This window comes from Phascolarctos cinereus, unplaced genomic scaffold (genome assembly GCF_003287225.1).
Source record: "Phascolarctos cinereus isolate Bilbo 61053 unplaced genomic scaffold, phaCin_HiC Scaffold_726;HRSCAF=1367, whole genome shotgun sequence".
Classification (NCBI taxonomy): Eukaryota; Metazoa; Chordata; class Mammalia; order Diprotodontia; family Phascolarctidae; genus Phascolarctos; species Phascolarctos cinereus.
In genome coordinates this window covers 162,569,239-162,591,002 of record NW_027556098.1, presented here as the reverse complement: position 1 = coordinate 162,591,002, position 21,764 = coordinate 162,569,239, and the positions used below count along the sequence as shown (strand labels likewise).

The following is a 21,764-nucleotide window of genomic DNA, read 5'->3' as shown; positions in this document are numbered from 1 at the left end:
TCCTAGAATGGGTAACTACCTTGATATCATCTTTATATCTCATTCTCATTTTTATGATAGGATTCAGAGAGGCAGGTGAGTGATACAGCTAGATGGCTCAGTGGATAAAGCACTAGACCTAGAGTCAGAAAGACCTGAGTTCAAATCAGGCTTTAGATACTTACCAGTTGTGTGACCTTGGGCAATCACTTAACCTCTGTTAGCCTAGGGGGCAGATAGGTGGCTCAGTGGATAGATTGCTGGGGCTGGAGCCGGGAAGACCTGAGTTCAAATCCAGCCTTAGATACTAGCTGTGTGACCCTGGGAAAATCACTTAGTCTGTTTGTCTTAATTCACTGGAGGAGGAAATATAAACCACTCCATTATCTTTGCCAAGAAAACCCCATGGACAGTATGGTCCATGGGGTCACAAAGAGTCAGACATGACTGAACAAATGAACAATAACTACAATGTGATGCAATGACTAGACATTGATGATGGAGTTAGGAAGACCTAAGGTCAAATATGGCCCAAGACATATACTATCTACAAGACCCTGGGCAAGTAATTTCGCCTGTCTACCTCAATTTCCTCATCTTTCAAAAGGGTGATAATAATAGAACTTACCTCACAGGGTTGTTGTAAGGATCAAATGAAATAATCTTTGGAAAGAATTTATCACAGAACCTAGAACATAGACTCTTTAATAAATGCTTGTTTTATTCCTTTTTTCCTTCCTTCCATCATTTCTTCCTCCCTTCCCACCTACAGAAATGGTCCTGAGACAATTAACTGCCCTGCTATTATGTATTTTTATATAACATTCTCCACATTATTCTAAAAATTGAAATAAATAACTGCTTTATATAATTGGATGAAAGTGCTCTGATGTTTACTTAAGCATCCTTGATACAACTCCAATAGCTAATAGAATAATGAGGATGATGTGCACTTCATTCTCTTACCTTATGATTTTGATTTCCTCTGCTAGGTATATACATGCATACATATACATACACTATGTGTGTGTGTGTGTGTGTGCGCGCGCGCGCGTTTTCATTCCCTGTAGTTGGGAGGTTTGTATTTGTTATGGAAGAACTGAAATAAAGTAGCTTAAACTGACTCTCTGAAAAGTATCCTGTTTTATGTTACTTATTTTTCATACTATTTTGGTGTTTTTTTAAATAGAGAACAGTACTTCGTGGACAATTCAAATACTTCTCACTATACTTGAGTGTATTTCATATATTTGTACTGTATGAAAATACCATGAATGCAGAACTAAGTTAAATGCTTTACAGTAATCAACCAAGACAGTATTACTTTTAGGAGCTTTCAGACAGTTTATTCAATAATTGTGTAATTGAAAACGAGTTGTTCTTTATATCCCCTTGGACTTTTTCACTTTTTGTACTGTTCCTTAGCTAATACATTGTTTTCTTGTGTTTCAAGATTTTGGGAAAATTAACAAGTCATGAGTGTTTTGTTATAAAATGAATAAAGATGTTATTGGGTTTTGTTTGAAGGAGTTGCTAGCATTCTCAAATTTAAAAATAATTATGTAAGATTTTCTTTTAAGAAGGATGGTGTTAGGCTTGTGTGTGGAAAAGAAACTGTAAAGTGCTCTACTATTTATTCATATACCACTGTGGATTTTGCTTAACCCTGTCATTATCCAATTTTGTAAGGAAGTGAGCGCTTCATTTACACCCCTTGGTATAATTCATCAGCAGTTTATTATAATAGTTGTGCAAAAGTTACCCATCTTGTGTTATTGTAATGTTGGAACTGCTCACAACTGTACCAATGACCAGAATTTCCACATACTCCTTATTTGTGTTTTCTTTATCTTCAACTTCTTTACTTCTCAAACCTCGGTAATTATTTTTTGGTTGATATTATTTTTTGCGCGTGTTGTTTTGTCTCCTGATTTGCCTTTTGCTTTTGATTGCTGTTGAAGGAATCTAGATTTTTGGCTTTGCTTTTGTGTTCCATAATCTTTTGTTTCTTTGTATCACTTTTGTTGATGTCATTGGGCAACATTGTATTTAGATTTCATGGATTGGCTAGATATAATCTGATTTTGAATGCCTCTCCAAAGATTTTCAATAGATCTCATGTCACTTCTGCCATTGTGGTGTTTGGCATCTGTCTATAAGTGTATTACTTGAAATCTTATTTTTCCACTGTTAGTCTTACTGTAGCAATAGCTGTCTCATATAACGGTATGTATAGGCTTTGAAACTTTTTTTATACTTTCAAATGCTGTAGGATAATATATTCACCAACGATGTTTATAGTAGATAGTATTTTTTAATTACTTTGCATTGGTATGATTGTTATGCTAGTTGTATTCATGCCATCAGACTCAAAAAAAAGGATTATCAGTTTCCCATCCAAGTGTGCTCATCTCTTTTCCAAAATTATTTGACTTGTGTCAATTATGTTTTTATTATCAGATATAATTTCTGGAGTTTGCATTAAGTAAAGATTTTCAGTGACTTCAGGGTATTCAATTTTCCATCTTTAGATTTTGGTAGCTCCTTGATTTGATCTTTAATTTAAACCAATTTAGGCTTTAGGATGAAGTGGGTTTTTTGTCTTAATAATTATTCTACACTAGTCAGTAATACTTTGTTTTGTGACTTGGAGGTGAAGTTAACATTGACCCCAAAAATAGGTCCTTGTTTATAACATCTCTAATTTTGTTATGATGTAGTATTACCACTCAATAATTAAAGTATTAATGTCTTTAGTCCCTTTCATTTATGTTTGTTGTTTGCCCACTCTAATGGTCAGTAATCTCTTTACAGAAGCATTTCAATCAGAATAGTTCTGATTTGTTCCACTGTATCTTGCCTTCTTTTAGTACCAGAACATAAAGGGTCAACACCCATTCTGTTGTGCTCCATATGTAGCAGATCACTGTGATGGTTTGAGAAGAGCCAGCAGAAACTTAGTGATGCCCAATCTATTTGTTGGGTTGTTGGGAGCAGTTTTATCATTCAGGTTGGTGTGCTACCCCAGATAGTGATATCACAAGGTTCAACCAGTCAGGGTGTTAGTGTTAATTATTATTAATACAAAAAAAATTATAAATCCCAGGGTCAATAACTCTTATACAAAACCACCAAACAAGGAAGCAGTCAGAACTAGGATCAAATTATTAACCTAGAATCAAAATGCAGAGTTAATTGGACACAGGGAACAAGCAGTGGAGACAAAATCAGAAGACAGCAGAGGCAAGAAAAGTTAGACAGGCACTAACAGTCAAACAAACAGACTGTAAAAGTAAGGTCAGAGGAGAAAAGAACCAGTGTAAGGAGAATAGTGATGGGAAATGCCTTAAATATCTGGTCATAACTGGTAGTGTCTATTACTTGACCTGATTTTGGCTTACTGTTCATCTCTCTATGCACAGTCATGCTATTTACCCACAGGGTCTTGATAAGTACTTTGAAGAAGAGAGTTTTATTTATGGATTTTTTTCCTCTCCATTTCTTGGTAAATATCATGAAGAGGTTCTTTCCCTTTAAATGTTATAACAACAGGTCTTAAAGGATATAGGTGAGCTCCAGGTTTATTCCCCGGGGGCCCTGCATATCATGTTGCTTCTGATCCTAGCTATCTTAAAAGCTTATTGTGATACAGTAGTTTTATAATTGTTCAGATCTGTTTCCAATGTTCTTTACTCTTAACTGACCTGATGGCAGAATTAGAGAGTTTGACTCAGGCATGTGAAGCATGGTGTAAAGCACGATTCAGGAGCAAAGCTTGCTTTGCATTTCTTGTATCCAATATCTTGTAAGCTATTTGCAGATGTGCTGAGAAGCCTAAATGACAGATACAGTCAAATTATCATCTGATATAGCATAATCATACAATGAGAGCACCAGCTATGAATTCAGCATAGGCTTTGCCCAAAGTTAGAGCCATTTAATTGTACTGGGGCTAGAATGTGTTTATAAAACCTCTAGTGTGGTGGCTTTGCTTTATTCCATTCCCCTTATGGTGGAAAGAACACTGTCACTAGAGTGAGAAGACGTGGGTTAACAGCCTATCTGAGTAATCTAGGGCAAGTTCTTAAACCTCACTATGTCTCAACTACTCATTTTTAAAATGACTGGATGGGGGGCAGCTAGGTGGCACAGTGGATAGAGCACTGGCCCTGGAGTCGAAGGGCCTGAGTTCAAATTCAGCCTGGGACATATAACATTCACTAGCTGTATGACCCTGGGCAAGGCACTTTACCCCAATTGCCTCACCAAAAAGCAAATAGAATAGAATAGAATAGAATAGAATAGAATAGAATAGAATAGAATAGAATAGAATAGAATAGAATAGAATAGAATAGAATAGAATAGAACAGAACAGAACAGAACAAAATAAAATAAAATAAAATAAAATAAAATAAAATAAAATAAAATAAAATAAAATGACTAGATGGGACCTTTGGTTTATTCCAACTCTAGCTGTATGATCCATACATGTACCCTCTTGAGTCTATCTTGGCATATTGTACTATAGTAGTGAATGTATGCAGTGTGTCTTGGGAGAAGGTACTGAAAAATCAGAGGCAGAGAAAGACAGACAGAGACAGAGACACAAAGAGAATAAAATAGAGACAGATATAGACAGAGAGAGACTGGGAGAAACACATAACTCTATGCAAACTTACTGTCCTTTTCTTTGGAAGCATGATTAACCTGGTGTTTATTAATTATTATTATTATTATTTTACGAACTTTTTGTCCCCCATGCTGTTCTAAGTATATTCCAGGCATCCTCCCTTCATTTGTTCTAATATCAGTAGATAGATTAAAAAATGTCAGCAAACCTACATAATATCTTTCCACTCGAAATATTCCCCAAATACATGTAACAATGCTACTAGCCCATTCTTTTTATACTTGCTATCCCCTTCTGCACACAGTATCACTAAATAAAGAAATCGTAATGGCATGCCTATAGTGATAATTCTGAAGATCTGACCCTTAGGTCTACAAATGTCATGAAAATAAGCAAAATGGTAAACTTCAGGAAGTAAAAGAGGATAACAAATCAAGTATGTTCTGTTATTCTATTCTCCCATGTAGAGCAGAAGAATTTTTGAATTTATTTTTAATAGATATATTCTTTTCTAACATTCTTTTCTTTTTAAATTTTGAGTTCCAAATTCTCTCTGCCTCCCATTCCTCTTCTATCCACTGAGAAGACAAGGAAATGAAATCAATTATGCATGTGAAGTCATGCAAAATAGGTTTTCATAGAAGCCATAACACAAAAAATAAAGAAATAAAGCAAGATAATTGAACTGTTCAACGTGGGCTCTGCCCGCCTTTGTGGGATGTGGAGGTGCTGTCCCAAATTTCAGGCTGCGATCTTCACCCAGGAAGGGCCCCCGCTCCTCCGCCGTCACAAGTTCTGGCATTCCTCTTAGTCCCGAACTTTGACCAGGTCCCCCTTTTTCCTCATAGCTATGAGCGATAGTGTTCTCCTCGGCCTTGGAACTGTAGCCAAGACTCTTGCTTTTTTGTGACCAAGAAGAAGTAGCCCTATCTACCCTGGAACTTCCACCCAGAACTGCTTATAAGCAATAGAGTTGGCAATCAGCTCCACTTGTACCCAGTGCCGGCAAAAGGATCCTCGGTAGTCTCTTTCTGACCAGTTGTCTGATATACCTTACATCCTCCTCCCCTTCCCCAGTCCCCAGTATACCATCTCTGGTCTGAGAACTCACGAAACTGTTGTCATTGCAGCCATTTCCAAGGCCCTCTGCTGGTACTTCTTTTGTGTTCAGGGCCAGCTCCCTGGTATCACAGAGCTCTTCTATTGTTTTTTTTAGGCTGGAAAAATATCTTACTCTGACCTCTTGTCTTTGCCACATTAAAATTTTATTTGAGGAGTCATTTTGAAGTTGTGTAGAAGGGAATGTTGGAGAGTTCAGTTGAGTTGCTACCTGTATTCCGTCTTGGCTCCACTTCCCCCAAAAAAGAAGAATTAAAGAAAATCAGTATGTCACTCAAGAAGAGGAATAATTATTCACTTGTTGTAGGATCACACTCTGATTACTTTTAAATTATCTTTCTCCTCCCCCCTTCTTCATCTAACCAGAGTTCTGCTCATATAAATCTTGGCCTGTTTTTGTTTGTTTGTTTGTTTGTTTTATGTCAATGAGTATGATAGACCAATCAGTCATCATTTTCACCAAGACTATCACCCACTTCTGGCTCTATGCGTCAATCTACCTGCTCTGGGATGCCAGGTCAGCCATTTTAGTGATGTTCTTACTAGCATCCTAGAATTTCTGACACCCTAGACCTTATCACAGGACCATACTATCACAGATTTTGAGCTGAAATGGGCCTCAGAGATTATCTACTTTTAACCCCCTTTCTTTACAGAACTTTCATAGGTCTCTCAACACATCCTGTCTTGAGCATAGTAACTGGTATACAGATATTATCTACTTTACTAAATTATAAGCCCCATGCGAACAGAGACTATGACCTATCATTGTGTTTCACTCATACATGAAATTACTCAATAAAAATGTGATGAGTGAATAAATGAACAAATTAAATGAATACATGAAGTGACACTGGTGGTTACAGTCACATAGAAAATTAAAGATGAGATAGGACTTTTGAATTTTGATTTTTGCACTGCTGTTATGTCTGTGTCATGTCCCATCATTTAAATACACTTAACCTTTGTCTAGGAATACTGTCTTTGGCAAATGACATTGTCAACTTAAAAGAAACCCTCCTTCTATAATCAATAAACCTAATCAGTATTAATTAGCCAGCACTGATGGATGCTTTTTACCACTTTGTAGCTGCATTTGGAAAAATATGGAAAGCTTTTGGAATTTCAATGAAAACAACTAATCACATTTTTTCCCCCTTGAGACACAATAGAAATCTCTGTCCATATCTGTCTTAAATTACTTTTGGGAGATTTAAAGAGACATGAGATTAAAAATTGTCCTAATTTTATTCTTGTTAATTTATGGTTGTGATTACGAGTATGAGAGACTGCCAAATGATGTTATATATGATATATGTATTTAGCAGTCTAATATTATATATTATCTATATCTACATTTATATCTGTATGTGGGCAGCTAGATGGCACAGTGGGCCTACCAGAGTCAGAAAGAGATATCTTCATGAGTTCAAATCTGGCCTCAGACACTAGTTGTGTGACCTTGCGCAAGTCACTTAACCTTGTTTGCCTCAGTGTTGTCGTCTGTAAAATGAGCTAGAGAAGGAAATGGCAAACAACTTCACTACCTTTGCCAAGAAAACTTGAAATGGAGTCATGAAATGTCAGGCATGACTGAAAAACAATTGAATGACAACAAGACATTTTCATCATCCATTCATGAAAATGACTCTTTGCTGATAAAACTTTTTTTAAATGTAGCCAAATAGCCTTATGCTTATTTAAAACAAATTGGTAGTTTTGTCTGTCTGCATCCATATTCTTATTACTTGATACCCCCTTCTAAAATCTTCTGAAATCATGAATATCTATATCTACAGATATAGATGTCTGTCTGTCTGTCTGTCTATTAAAGACTATTTCCTTTTTTCTTTCTTGAAGATTTGAATGAAAAATTTAAATTTCTGTTGTAATGACATGAGTTTCAGCCACTTGTCCTTCCCTTTTCTTCAACACAGTTGTAAAACTTCATAATAAATGTTCTATTGCATAGATATCCTTAGTCAGTCAATGTATCTGTGAGTGAGATCATTTTAAAAATCAGCCCAATAGAGCCAAGACTTCTTTTAAATGATGCATCTTTTATGAGGTCAGAATAGCTACTCCATTTGTTATTATAAGCCCCCAATAGCTATGCAGTCAAATTGTCTTACTGTTTCTTTGATGCAGCAAGAATAATAATAATGATAATGGTAAATAGTGCATTTCATTCATGCTACCATGACAATGAGACAAATCAGTTCAAAGAACAAAATAAGTAATTGAAAATCCTTCCAAAACTTTAATTCTTAGGTTTAAGAAGCCCTTTGAAGGACAACGAAAATTTCTGGTCATTTATTTGGTTGTAAGAAATCCAACACAATGAAAATGTAAGTTAGAGAAAAAGACAACTTGTGCATGTAATGAATGACTGACCAAGTGAGGTAAATCAAACCTGAAAAACAGGACTGGACAGTTGTTGGCTCAAAGTCTTCACAGTGGTGCATGAATTTCTACCAGTGTAGTTTACCAGCTCTCTCTCAGACCTAATCCTCATCTTGCTTTTATTAACAGTAGCCAATATATCTAATAGCAAAAGAGGAAGACACCAGCAAGGTCTCAAAATACAGGCTGATTGCATGATTATGTAAAAAAGCATTCACAGTCTATATCATTAAAGATATCATGAACTATTTCAAAAAATTATTGAGATTGTCTGTGTCTTGCATTTATCATTTTAGTTATTCCCAGTATCCCTCCCCAGCTGCCTGTCAGAAAGCCATACCATATGACAAATAGTAGTTTTAGGAGAAAAAAAAAAGCAAGCACAACTGATCAATACATTTTTTAAAAGTCTAAAAATATGTCTCTGGTTCAAAGGGTATATGTATTTTATTCACATTACTTACAAATTCCAAATTACTTTCAAAAATGGTTATAGCACAGATCCACCAAAAATGCATTAGTGGCCTATCTTTCCACCACCCCTCTATCATTGATTATTGTCATTTTTGTTATTTTTGCCAATTTGGATGGTTTGGGATAAAACCTCAGTGTTGCTTTGATTTGATTTTAATTTCTCTTATTATTAGTGATTTGGAATATTTTTTCATGAGGTTATTAATACTTTGCAGTTCTTATTTTCAGAATTATTTGTTAATGTCCTTTGATCATTTTTCTATTGAGGAATGATCATTAGTCTTACATATTTATTAATCATTTACATATCTTGAATACCAAATGCTTATTAGAGAATTTAGACACAAAGTTTTTTTTTTCATTTGCCTACATCTCTTTTTATCCTAAATGTATTAATTTTGTCTGTGCAAAAGCTTTTTAGTTTCAAATAATTAAAGTTGTCTCTTTTGTCATTTGTAATTGTATTAACCACTTGTAATTGATTAAGAATACATATTGTATTTATAACTGTGAGAAGGACATGATCTGCTTGTCTTCTATTTTTTTAATAGTATGATCTTTTACTTTAAAGTTATGTATCCATTGATAATATATTGTGAAATTTGGTATAAGGTGTTGGTCTAAGCCTAATTTTTGCCAGACTAATTTCCAGTTTGCTCAACAGTGTTTTGTTTTGTTTTTTCAATAAAATAGGCAATTTTTCTCTAGGTAATTTTCATTTTCTACTTATCAAACATTAGAAAATTGAATTTTATCGTCTCTGGATTTCCCTGGTCATCAGTTCCATTGATCTATCTCTATATTCTTTAACATATCAGATAGTTTTGATAATTGCTGCTTTTTAATATAGTTTAAGGTTTGGAAATGCTATTCTTCCATAGTCTCTACTTCTTTTCATTATTTCACTTGATATTCTAGGTCTTTTGTTTTTTCCAAATGAATTTTATTTTTAACAGGTTTTATAAAGTATCTTCCTTAATTTGATTAGCATAGCATTAAAAGTATAAATTAATTTTAGTAGAAATCTCATTTTTATTATATTGGCATGGCCCAGCCATGAGCACTGAATATTCCCTCAGCTATTTAATTTTTTTTTAAATTTCTTTAAGAAGAACTCTGTAATTCCATCTATACAAGTCTTTTATGTGCCTTGTAAGATTTAATCCCAAGATATTTTATGCATTTTACAGTTATTAGGAATGGGATTTCCCTTTTATTATTATTTCTTGTGTTCATTACTGTTATAAAGAAATGTTGTTATTTGTGAGGATGTATTTGCATGAAACTTTGCTAAAATTATTGTATCAATATAATCCCTAGGATTTTTCAAGTAAATCATCATATCAACAAACAGGGGTAATTTCATCTCCCCTTTACTTTTCTTTATTCTTCATTTCTTACTCTTGTTCTATTGCTATTACTAGCATTTCCAGAATTATATCAAATAACACTGAGGAGAGTGAACATCCCTGGTTCACTCCCCTATTTTTAGGCTTTTATGAGCTATTACTAGAAAATAATATATTGACTAAGGAGTAAAAAAAAGGGGGGTATGTGCTAAAAAGTCTAAAGTTTTTAAAAACAACTTATCATTTTCATAATTATTGGCCAAGCTCCTCAGAACACTTTTACTTATAATTGCTTCTGTTGAATATTGTGAAGCCTTTAACTCAGTATCTATTACTTGTCATGATGTAGATATATAGATAGATAGATATAGCTATATAGTAAAAATAAACATATATACACACATACATACACATATCACAATTTTGTGGAAACACTAGAATATAGTACATCTACATGGAAATCTTATCTCTGTTTAAAACATGCAGCCAATATAATAATTTTTAAAACAGTTCATATAATACATGGCATTTTATCTTTCCTTAACTAACTCCAATACCATTCCCTTTAAATAGAGCCAAGTATGGCATCCAAATTGGGGAGGAAATTGAATTTTAAAAAAAGTCTTATTAGTCACTTGATGTTGAGCTATATGCCTCCTGCAAAAATCAAATCAAACATCTTCTTCATCCTATAGAATATTTTTTTCAATGATTCCAAATTTGGACTCAAGAAATGTAAAAGTCTTAATGTAAACCAAAGAAAATAGAAATTGAAGAATTTGAGCTTGAATATAGGGGCCATATTGAATGACTAAATAAATGCCATAGCTACATATACCTTCATACCTTGCTGCCCCTCAGGCAAGATAGAATGAAAATAAAGGTAGCAAAAGAAAAACTCTGACTGATATGTTAAGAGACTTACTGGCTTGCTGAGATCAAAACAAAATGTGAATAGTACATTCAAAGCATTTAGCACCTATCCATCTTAATGTGTGTTTTCAAAACTGTAAAATGGACCATAACAGATTTAGAAAGAATGCTAACAAAATCCTTTGCAATACTGATATATTATAGGACCCATTACTCTTAGGCATCTATAGAAAGTTTCAGTTTCTCATCAACAAGGGTGAAAAAGATTGACATTCTTATTACACATGATAATCAGTGGAAAATTACTGAAATATTTTTGAAACAATCAGATATCATTTCACTAAGCAGTAGTAAAGACTGACAAAGGGTACATCCACATGAACTCCTCAAATGATATGTTGGCAGAGAATCATCAAACAAATAATTGAATCATGTGGACTTGATTATGGAAACAGAAGAGTTTATTTTCACAATTTGAGATCAAGTCATTGTTGCCAAAAGCTATGGAAGAGTTATGCTCAAAGGGCCTAGACTTAGTAATCATTGTTGATTTTACCCTCTCCTTTTGTAAAACCACTAAATGTTGTTAAAAATTATCACATATCAAAAAGTAGTAAGACATGACCTCATGGGCCAAATTCTACATTAGAAAATCACTGTCTTTTGTTGCCTGCTAGACTAATGCACATACTACAAACATTATTTCAAAGTATCCTGGAAAACCCATCCATTAAACTCTCCTGGAATGAGAATATTATCTCATACTGAAATGTTGCTCTCAGTTGCTGGCCTAAAGTGGAGAAGTAATCCATTTAATCTTAAGCCTGGCATCTTTACTGAGTGAAAATGAAAAGTATCTGATAGGAAATTTGGCTTAGTCATCTTAGGGGGAGAGAGAATACTCTTAGCACATATTAGTTAAGTATTTATGGTAGGTATTGATTACACATCTATTTTAGATATTGTCGGTACAGAAGAAACATGAGACATGATTACTGCTTTCAGGTATCCTACAATTTACCTGGAGAGATCAGAATTATTACTTTTTATTACTTATATTATCATATTATTATTTTTATTATTAATTACTTACATTATCATATTATTTTTTCTTATTAATTATTAATTAATTATTAGGGAAGGGACATCTTGAGCTTTGCCCCAGGATTGAAAAGTTAGAGGTCATGAAGAGAACCATCCTATTGACACTTCCTCTCCTGTCTGGCTTTAGCAGCATCAGACATATCTTTATCACAAACGTCTTTCCCCCATGGCAGAAACATCCACCATCCTACTCACAATAAGAAACCTGTACTTGAACTTTCACTTGTCTTTTTAACCCCAAATCACATCCTAGGTGAACTTTCCCTTTCCCCCAGCAGACGTAGACTTTTCCTTAGGTATGAAAATTATTAGTTTGGCCTCTAGGAAAGGCAAGAATTATGCATATGACAAAATAATCCAGTTGGAGGACAGCTCAAGATCATAGAAATTGTGCTGTTATGTGCTATAGACAATAACTACTATAAGATTTCAGAGAAAAGAGAAATCACAAAAAGATCTGGTGCATTGAACCAGCATTTCTGTTAACATTTGTTTTCACATCCTCTCTATCCAGTGGCTGTTAGGTATCTTCAATTGACCTATGAGACAAAGGGATCAGTTGTAGAGTATGAATTGGGGGGGTGGGGGTTGTTCTATTTTTAATCATTAAAGTTTGAACTCACATAAATCACATCACTAAGTCAAATGCTACTTGAGCATTTTTGTTACCAAAAAAAAGATTAGAGTTAAACTCTAATATATTATTAATATATTAATAACTATATAATAATAATTAATTAATTAATTGATTGATTGATATTAATATATTATAATAACTCAGAAAGATCAAGTGACTTGCCTAAGGGGAGCAAAATGCTAGTCAGATTGCTTACTTAAGAAATGTCAGCCCCATGCACCTGTAGTGTCTGTGTGCCTAAAAAAGGGATGGAAAGGACTCATGATTACTTTTGTTCTAAGTGAATATTTCTTTAGTCTAACTCATTCTCTCTTCTTTGGAGAACTTAGATAAAATGGTGTCTGTACCTATTATGTTAGCCCCTTCTTCCACCCCTACATAGGCAACCCTCTTATACCTTCTTAAGAGTGCCCTAAAGACAGATTTCCTACAGTGACATTTCAAGTTATTCCATTCACAATATATGAAATAATCAGTGACTAGGGGACAAAGTAAGAAATTGGTCATACATATACATATATGATAATTTTATGTAGACGTACATCATACATATATATAGTATAATGGGTATGCAAACAGCTACACACATGCATGTGTATTTAGAATTATATATTTACATATTATATGCTATATATGCATATATGCATATGTCTGCATATATATGTATTTGAATATACTGAATGGAGATCTAATGCATATAGATTTAAAACTGGGGAAAAAACTTTAGAAGTCTTTGAGGCCAACCTTTTCATTTTATGGATGTGGAATCTGAGGCCCAGAGAAGTTAAATGAATTTCCCAGAATTGCATGGCTATTATGTGCCCCATTAATCCCAGGTCTTCCTGACTCTCTCCAGAAATCTATCCATAGATATATTTTATATGTCCTGCTTTCTTCTCTCTTTTTTAATTTTAGTCAACCCTGAAGAAGTACTACCTCACTTATGCAAACCTGGAGAATTTCGCTGCAGAAACAGACGCTGTATCCAGGATAGATGGAAGTGTGATGGGGACGATGACTGCTTAGATGGCACTGATGAGGATTCAATGACTTGCTGTATGTCCTTCTGGAAGTAATTTTTTTCTGTATTTTCCTAAGTCTTTTGGTGTTTGAATTGTCAGCCTGACTTGCTAAAACATCACAATTCAAGGGGAATTACGTCTAAAGTTAAATTGTAATTCACATATTATAAATCATATATCTTCTTTCCTTATTAATGGAAACGGTATTCCTAGTCAATACATTATCATTTTATAGACAAAAGGAGTATACTGGATGGCTAGGATGGCATGCAAAAAATGGCTTAATGTTAATTTTCAGCCTTATAGTTCTTATATTATCTCTTGATATTCCTCAAATAGCATTTTTCTTCATTTTTCTAACTACAGCTACTGGATCACTCTTTGATAACTGGTGTAGGGTACATCCGGTATCCTCCCATACTAAAATACAATATAATACTTAAATTCTTTCAAGACAAAGTTATTGGTACAGAAGATCACTAACCACTCCATTTGTCCTTGGCAAGTGAATCTTGAAGAGGAATTAAATAAAAAGATGAATTTTGAACAAGACAACATACAGGTTTCCTGCCTCCATGCATTGTTGTAAGGAAGACATATGAGAAAGTTAAACATAAGTGGAAAATGGAATTTTCTTCCCATTGGCTACTGATTTTTCTTTTAGCATCTGCTAGAAAAAATAATTATGACTTTGGTACAGAGACAAGTATTTCTTCTTATATTTTGAGGGGCAAAACATTTTATAAAAGTTTGGTGAGGTGAAGTCATTGCTTTCATAATTCAAATGGGATTGAATTTACTCATATCTTCATTGTAGCTGAATGTTCCTGGGAACAGTCATATATTTTCCTTTTCAAAGCTCAGAGCAGTTAAATAATTTCCTCATAATATAGGCAGCTGGTGGCACAGCAGATATAGTCCTGGGCTTGGTGTCAGGAAAGCCTGTTGTCAGGAAGGCCAGTTCAAAACCAATCCTAGACAATTAGTAGCAATGTGACTGTGGGCATTTGTCTACTTGACCTTTGTCTGTCTTAATTTCCTAATCTGTCAAATGGGAATAATACTAACACCTATCTCCCAGGACTATTGTCAGGATCAAAACAGATAATATTTGTAAAGCACTTTGCAAAACTTAAAACACTACATAAATTCTAGCTATTGTTATTAATACTCTTTCAGGAAACGTGAAGAGTGGGAGTTTTGAACGGATAGGGTAGGTAAGAGTTATGCCAATTTTCAAATAATGTGTGTATGGGAAAAGGAAGATTATAAGAACTGGTAAAACTGAAATACCAGCCAGCTTATCATAAATTCCTTGCAAATGTCTAAAATAAGTTATTGAACAACTGATTTGTGAGACTATCAAAAGGAAAATAGGGATAAATCACCAGGAGTCTACATGAGCTTGCTGAGAAGTGATGCCAAAAGGACTTCATTTCCTTTTTCCATGAAGCCCATATTTTGGAACTTGAAATACTAACTTGAAAATACTGACTGGGTGATCAAGGAAATGTTCTAGAGCTTGGATATCCTGGGTCTAGCAGACAGCATGGAGAAAGGCATGTTATCAGGGAAGTAGAGGGCACGTATGGAGAATTTTGAGAGATCCAGTTTGATGGGATCTATGCAAATATGGCTATGCAAAGTGGAGTAATTTGAGTTTAAATTTAAAAAATAGGGTAGTGACAGAGAGTATCAAATGTCAGGCTAAGGAGCTTGATTTTATTTGACAAGCAGTAAAGACTGTCAAAGGCTTTTGAGCAAAGGGGTGCATGACAAGTTCTGCATATAAGGAAGATAAGCCTCTCCCTCATCTCCCTCTCCCTCATCCCTGAAAGATGAACAGAGGTGAGAGAGGGTGAAAGAAGAAAGAACTAGGTGAAGACTGCTTAACAGTTCCAGTAGGTCATAGTTAAGGACCTGAACTAACACAGTAGCAATAGTAGTAGCAATAGGAACTGAAGGAGATAGAAGAGAATGAAGTTGCATAAAGAGAGAGAATCAACAAAGTTTGGTCACTGGACAGTTCAGGAAAAGGGAGAATTCGAAGATAGCATCAGAGGCACCATGAACTAGGGAAGACATGACACAGGGTAGTGGATAGAGAGCTGAACTAAGTTAGGAAGGTGTGGATTTGAATCCTCCTTCAGACACTTACATGCTGTGTGACCTTAGGCAAGTCACTTGATTTTTCTGAGTCTCAGTTTTCTTATCTTTGAAGTGAAGGAGTTAAACCTGAACACCTTTAAATAACCCATCCAGTTCTTATTCTAGAATCCTCTGATTCCTGTAACACTGAGTATGTGCATTTAACAAAAGACATTATCTTTTTCAATTTATTTGACAATGGGCTCTTAGTAAATATATAATTTGGCTTTTTCTTATGGTAGTCTCTATCAAGATAAGTAAATGGGGGCAAAGATTACCAGCCCACCAAACTGTAGCTGGACAGCATAGCTTGCAAGTGAAATTGCTTCATGAGTAGTAACAGACGAGCTTGTTAAGCTCATTCACTATATTCATTTCATTCCTTTTATTTAAAAAAATATTTTACAAGCCTTTTCCATAGGCATCACAGGTAATCTTGGTTCAAGATGAGGCAGCATGGCATATTTAGAAGAGTATTGGATTGGAACACAGAGGCCCTAAACTCAAGTCCCAGCTCTGCTGCTTGTTACCTGAGTGACCTTGGGCAAATCTCTTGATTTCTCTGGTTCTCGTTTTCCTCATCTGTAAAGTGAGGGAGTTGAATTGAAATGATCTTTTAGTCCCCTTTAAAATCTGTGCTTTTTACATAGTATATTTTCCTTCTATGTTGACTTGAAACTTTACTTTTTTTTCTTATAACTATGGCAGAAAAAGGAAAATATATATTAACATTGAGGATAGGATGGCTAGAAGAGGTTATGTATTTCATGGTTTACATCTTAGCCAACAGCTGAACTATTAGGTATGATGGAGTAACAGTTAAAAGAAATAACACTGGTTCTGGAGTCTGTGGACCTGTATTCAGTTCTACCTTAGACATTCAGTTCCACCTTAGACATGGTCTATCTGTGAACTTGGACAAATTAATTTAATCTCTTTGGGCTTCAGTTCTTCATCTACAGGATGTTGGACTAGGTGACCTCTTAGGTGACTTCTAGTTCTAGATCTAGGATTCTATTTTGAACAGATGGATTTTTTGTCATGTATTTATTAAGTAACATGATGTTGCTGAGTCGTTTTCAGTTGTGTATCCAACTCTTTGTGACCCCAGTTGGGTTTTTTCTTGGCATAGATACCAGAATGATTTGTCATTTCCTTCTCCAGTGCATTTTACAGATCAGGAAACTGAATCAGACAGGGTTAAGTGATTTGTCCTGGTTCACACAGCTAGTAAGTGTCTGAGGCCAAATTTGAACTCAGGAAGATGAGTCTTCCTGACTCCAGGCCTAGGGCTCTATCCACTGTACCACATAGCTGCCCTTAAGTATCATGATAGTTGACCTCCACAAAACCCAGCCCATAGTTTTATAGCAATTAACTTCAGGGATATATCTTCTCAATTGAACATAAACTCTTCCTTTAGTCCTAAACCCTGTTTAATGTCATTGCTTTTAATTGACTGAGGAGTTAGGGTGAGATTTTATTTGTTCATTCATTCATTTGCTCAACTTGGATGTCAAATTATGACATTTATGGGTGTCATCGACAATTTATTATTTTCATGCTCTCATTTACCTTGAGTCCTCATATTTTTACACATAGAGAATAAAGTGAAAATTTGGCAATATTTTAGACATTTTTGATCAGTGTAGACAGCTAATCTAGAATTTAGGTAAAAATATCAATTTGGCAGTCTTTTGGATTAGATTGATCTTATATACCAAGGTAGATATTTACTTCAATTTGCACTATTTAGTCACAAATCATGCCATTCTTGTAACTAATTTAAGATGTTTTGTCACTTTTAAAAACCCAATAATGTCAGTAGCAGCAAAGAAATCTAACAAGGATTTTCTAGTCTTTAGTACAATTATTTTAAAAGTTCTCACAGAATACGAGAATGTTTTCCTAAATAAAGAGGCCAGTGTGATGATGAAAAAAAAATGTGAAGTTTAACATTTTCCCAGTCTAAGAAGTTCGAGGAAAGGAAGTACCTATATACTTCTTACTTGGAGATATAGCTAACATTAAGAAGTATTAATGAATTATGACATTTTTGTGTACAAGATAATTATAGAAAAGAAAACAAGAATTAAGACTTTTATCACTCAGAGGTCTGGCAAACCAGAGTTCCTCACTCCCCATCTAGGCATAAATTTCATTTTCCCCTGTATTGAGTTATAAAGTTTGCATAAACATAAATCTTTTAGGGTTTTTTCCATACTTTCCCTTGAAATATTAATTTGCCAAAGGATCTGAGGAGGTTAGAGTATTAAGTACTAAGCTGCTTGCAATTTAGTTTAAAGTTATGTATTATATGTAAGGTTACTATCCAGGATACTCAGATATCTTGAGGCTATTTAATTTTGTGTGACTTTTTTGTGTGGTGGACCTTCATAAATGTGGATACCTATGATTAACATATCAAAAACTTTCTAAAATTTTTTGGAGGAACTTCCCAGAGGCTTAGAAAAATATCCAGTAAAGAATTGTCAAATAGCTTGGTCAGTTGTATGACAACTTTGCTATAGTTATGGAAATGCAATTAAAAAATGATAATATTCAAAAGATGTTTCTAAATGTATTTGTATACATGTGTACTTACAGACATATCTTTAGAAATGTCAAAGTTCTGCGATCTCATTGATGTGGTTACTACCTGTAGTAGTACAGGTCCATGTACACCTCATAATTCTATATGATTTTTTTAACGGATATGGTTTTAATAATAATATAAACTCATATACATATATGTGTGTATGTATATATATATGTGTGTGTGCATATCACATATGCACACATATATAACTTAAAAGTGTACAAAATGCTCATTTTTAGATATATAACATTTACTGTGGTTAGTAGAGGAGGACCAGGAATAATGTCTGTTAGAAATCCATAACACTTTTATAATTAAGTATGGAATCTTCCTGTTTGAAAAAAAAATTATACAAATTTTCGAGTTGTTTCCCATTTAGCCACTAAATAATTCCAAAACAGCAAAGAACCCTTTCTTGATTTCCATCTCAGGGGCTCTTGAGTTTAAATTTCTGGCAATTCAAAGGATTAGACTTTTTTATGGTGTCTTCACCTGCTGTTTTGTGTCCTCTTTACGCAGCTCTTCATCCAAGTCTGCCAATGACCCTAAGGAATGTCATTCGCCTTTATCCTCATGGTGTGTATTTCACTGTCAGTCATGCAAGTGTTAGGCAAGCTTTTACTACATTATAGAATTGTTTAGAAAGTTTCACCTAATGACCTCTGGATCCCTTATCCTGTTTTCTGTGGTTCCTATGAAATTCATCTGCTTCTTTAATTCTGAACCACAAGATAGGAGCATCATCTCTTAAATTACCATTTACATTGTGGTGGAAAATTTCAAAACCTCTATGTCAGGCTTCACTGAAGTGAATATATGAAATGTTGTCACTTTGAGATTTTGCCCCTATAATGTGTTAGATGACTTTCCTTTTTTCCATAGGATATGATTTTTACTAGGTTCTGTGAAATGAATACAAAATGATAATCATATTCACATACCAGGTTATGAAAGTGTTTCCTCTACCCATTTTTTGCCGTTAGAGAGGAATCAAAACTTTTCTGAAGAGTGATAAAAACCTCTTTATTACCAGAGCCATTCTAAAGATCAAAATAGGATTTTGTAAAAATAAATAAATAAATAAATAAACTGGAAAATGTTCTCTTGCAATACACTAGCATTGTAAAATGAAGCACTATTTTCCAACTTCTAAGTAAGACTAATACCAACATTCATTTTTATCATGCTGAACTGCAACTACAAAGCACATTGCAAATTACTTCAAAAAGAATGTTGAAGTTGTGGAACAAATGCATAAGAGCATGCCAATTCAGGCAGGGATTTAGCTTCTAGTACTTAGACACAATAATCACAGTGGGTTAACACTAAGATGGCACCCTGTGGAGCTTAGATATTGGAGATTTAATCCTTAGCTGTGAAAAGCTTTGCTTATGAAGGTTTGTCTGTGGCCTTCAATATTGTTATGTTTGCTTTTGTGCAAGAACTTAGGATGATCAATTTTGCTATGGCAATTATGCATAATTACATATTTAGTATGTACTTCCTATCTCAAGTGGTGATTTCCCCTAATTCTCTACCATTTCCCTCTATCACCTGAAGAAAATGGAACAAGAAGAGTATGATGGTATTATTTTAACAGCTGAAAAATATATGGATGTTTCTGTGGAGGCCTATTTGCTGAAAACAGTGGTTTTCAAACAGTTGCTCAAATTTAGGATTTTTTAGAGGAACTTTTTTTTTAATTGCTCATGTTCCACTCCCACAACTTTCCACCCCAGGTACTAAAGTGAGTTTATGACTGAGAAACTTCAAATTGTAATGCCAGATATGACAGGCATTAAAAAAAAAAAAGATATAGGGTAGCAGGTGAGGTTATTAATAGTATTAACTGACATTTATGTAGTGTTTTAAAGTTTATAAAGTACTTCACACACATTATCTCATTTGAACCTTACCACCTCTTTAGGCAGGTATCACAGTAATTATTACTATAATTATCAGGATCATCATCATCATTCCTATTTTATGGATGAAGAACCTGAATCTAAGAGAGGTAAATGACTTTCCAATGGCTACACAACCCCAGGAAGTGTCCATGATAGGACCTGAGGACTGGTCTTCTTTGTCTTCAGGGCAATAATCTATGTGTCATGTCATGCTACCTCCGTTAGAAAAAGCTACCTAAATTTCATGTTACATATGGATTTTACTTTCTAGTGTTTGTTGGCTATGTGGATTATTTTAACATTATTATTGGAATTGGGAGATTTCTGTTTACCATAAATTCTGAATTACAGAAAATGATAAACCATGGTGTTTACTTTGTGATGAACTAGTCTCATTAATTGTACCTAAGTTCTGAATGCAATTCAGGATAATCATGTTTTCAGCAGATTCCAGGTGATTATACAGAAAGGAGGAAGTAATCTTTTTGTTGTTGTTGTTTCCCTCCACCGCCTCCAGTTAATCACAGCTGTCCTGATGATCAGTTTAAGTGTCGGAATAATCGCTGCATTCCCAAGAGATGGCTTTGTGATGGAGCTAATGATTGTGGTGGTAATGAAGATGAATCCAATCAAACCTGTGCAGGTAAGCTGTGTGTGTGTGTGTGTGTGTGTGTGTGTGTGTGTGTGTGTGTGTGTGAGAGAGAGAGAGAGAGAGAGAGAGAGAGACAGAGAGACAGACAGAAACAGAGAGAGATAGAGAGAGAGAGAGAGAGAGAGAGAGAGTAGCTTTGATCCTAAGTCAGCTTCCATAAATATGCAGGTCTAAAGCTCCAAACCAAGTCAAACATTCCCAGTGATGAGGATCTAATATGTGTAATTTTTATTACCTCTAAGATTAAAATATATTTTACTTAATTTTTGTGCTTAACTGTTTGCCAAAGTAATTTGGGCCTTTGTTTATCTATCCGTATCTAGCCCGTACAGGGGCTAATTGTTGATGCACTGCTTGAACAAGACTAAATCTTCCTTGGCCATAAGAAGTTGTTTTGTTGCGGTGCTTTGATAGGAACCATTTCACTAGAAAGAGTTTAAATTGAATATGTTTTATTCAATTTGCCCCCTTGAATAGCTTTGTGAGTAATTTTATATTCATGGAACATTATTTATGTGCTTTTTAAAAAATGAAGTCCCCCCCAAAAAAATGAAGTCCCAAAACCACCAGTGTATTTATACTTCCATATAATCTGTCCCATTACAGTGAATCTGAATCCCCAGCTAGTTTCTCATTGAATAGAATCTTACAACTGGAATCATAGGTTACCGTGTTGTGCCATACAGTCATTTATAGATAAATATTGAAAAGTAGTATGGAATAGTACCAGGTCACTGCTTTTCTTTTAATGTTGAGTGAAAAGCAGCCCACTCAGGAGTTTGTTCCATCTATACATGAGCCTTCAATATGTACTTTCCTGTACTTTTAAAGCTACAAAATACTATTTGTAGTTACATGAGAATAATTG

General features: G+C 34.5%; 1 protein-coding gene across 1 annotated transcript in view; it reads left to right on the top strand.

Annotated features, from left to right (window-relative positions):
* LRP1B (LDL receptor related protein 1B) overlaps positions 1–21,764 on the top strand; it is a 2,172,360-nt gene that overhangs the window by 1,277,161 nt on the left and 873,435 nt on the right. The window contains 2 exon segments of the mRNA XM_020984719.1: positions 13,484–13,624; positions 20,762–20,887. Coding sequence (XP_020840378.1) covers positions 13,484–13,624; positions 20,762–20,887 — 267 coding nt within the window.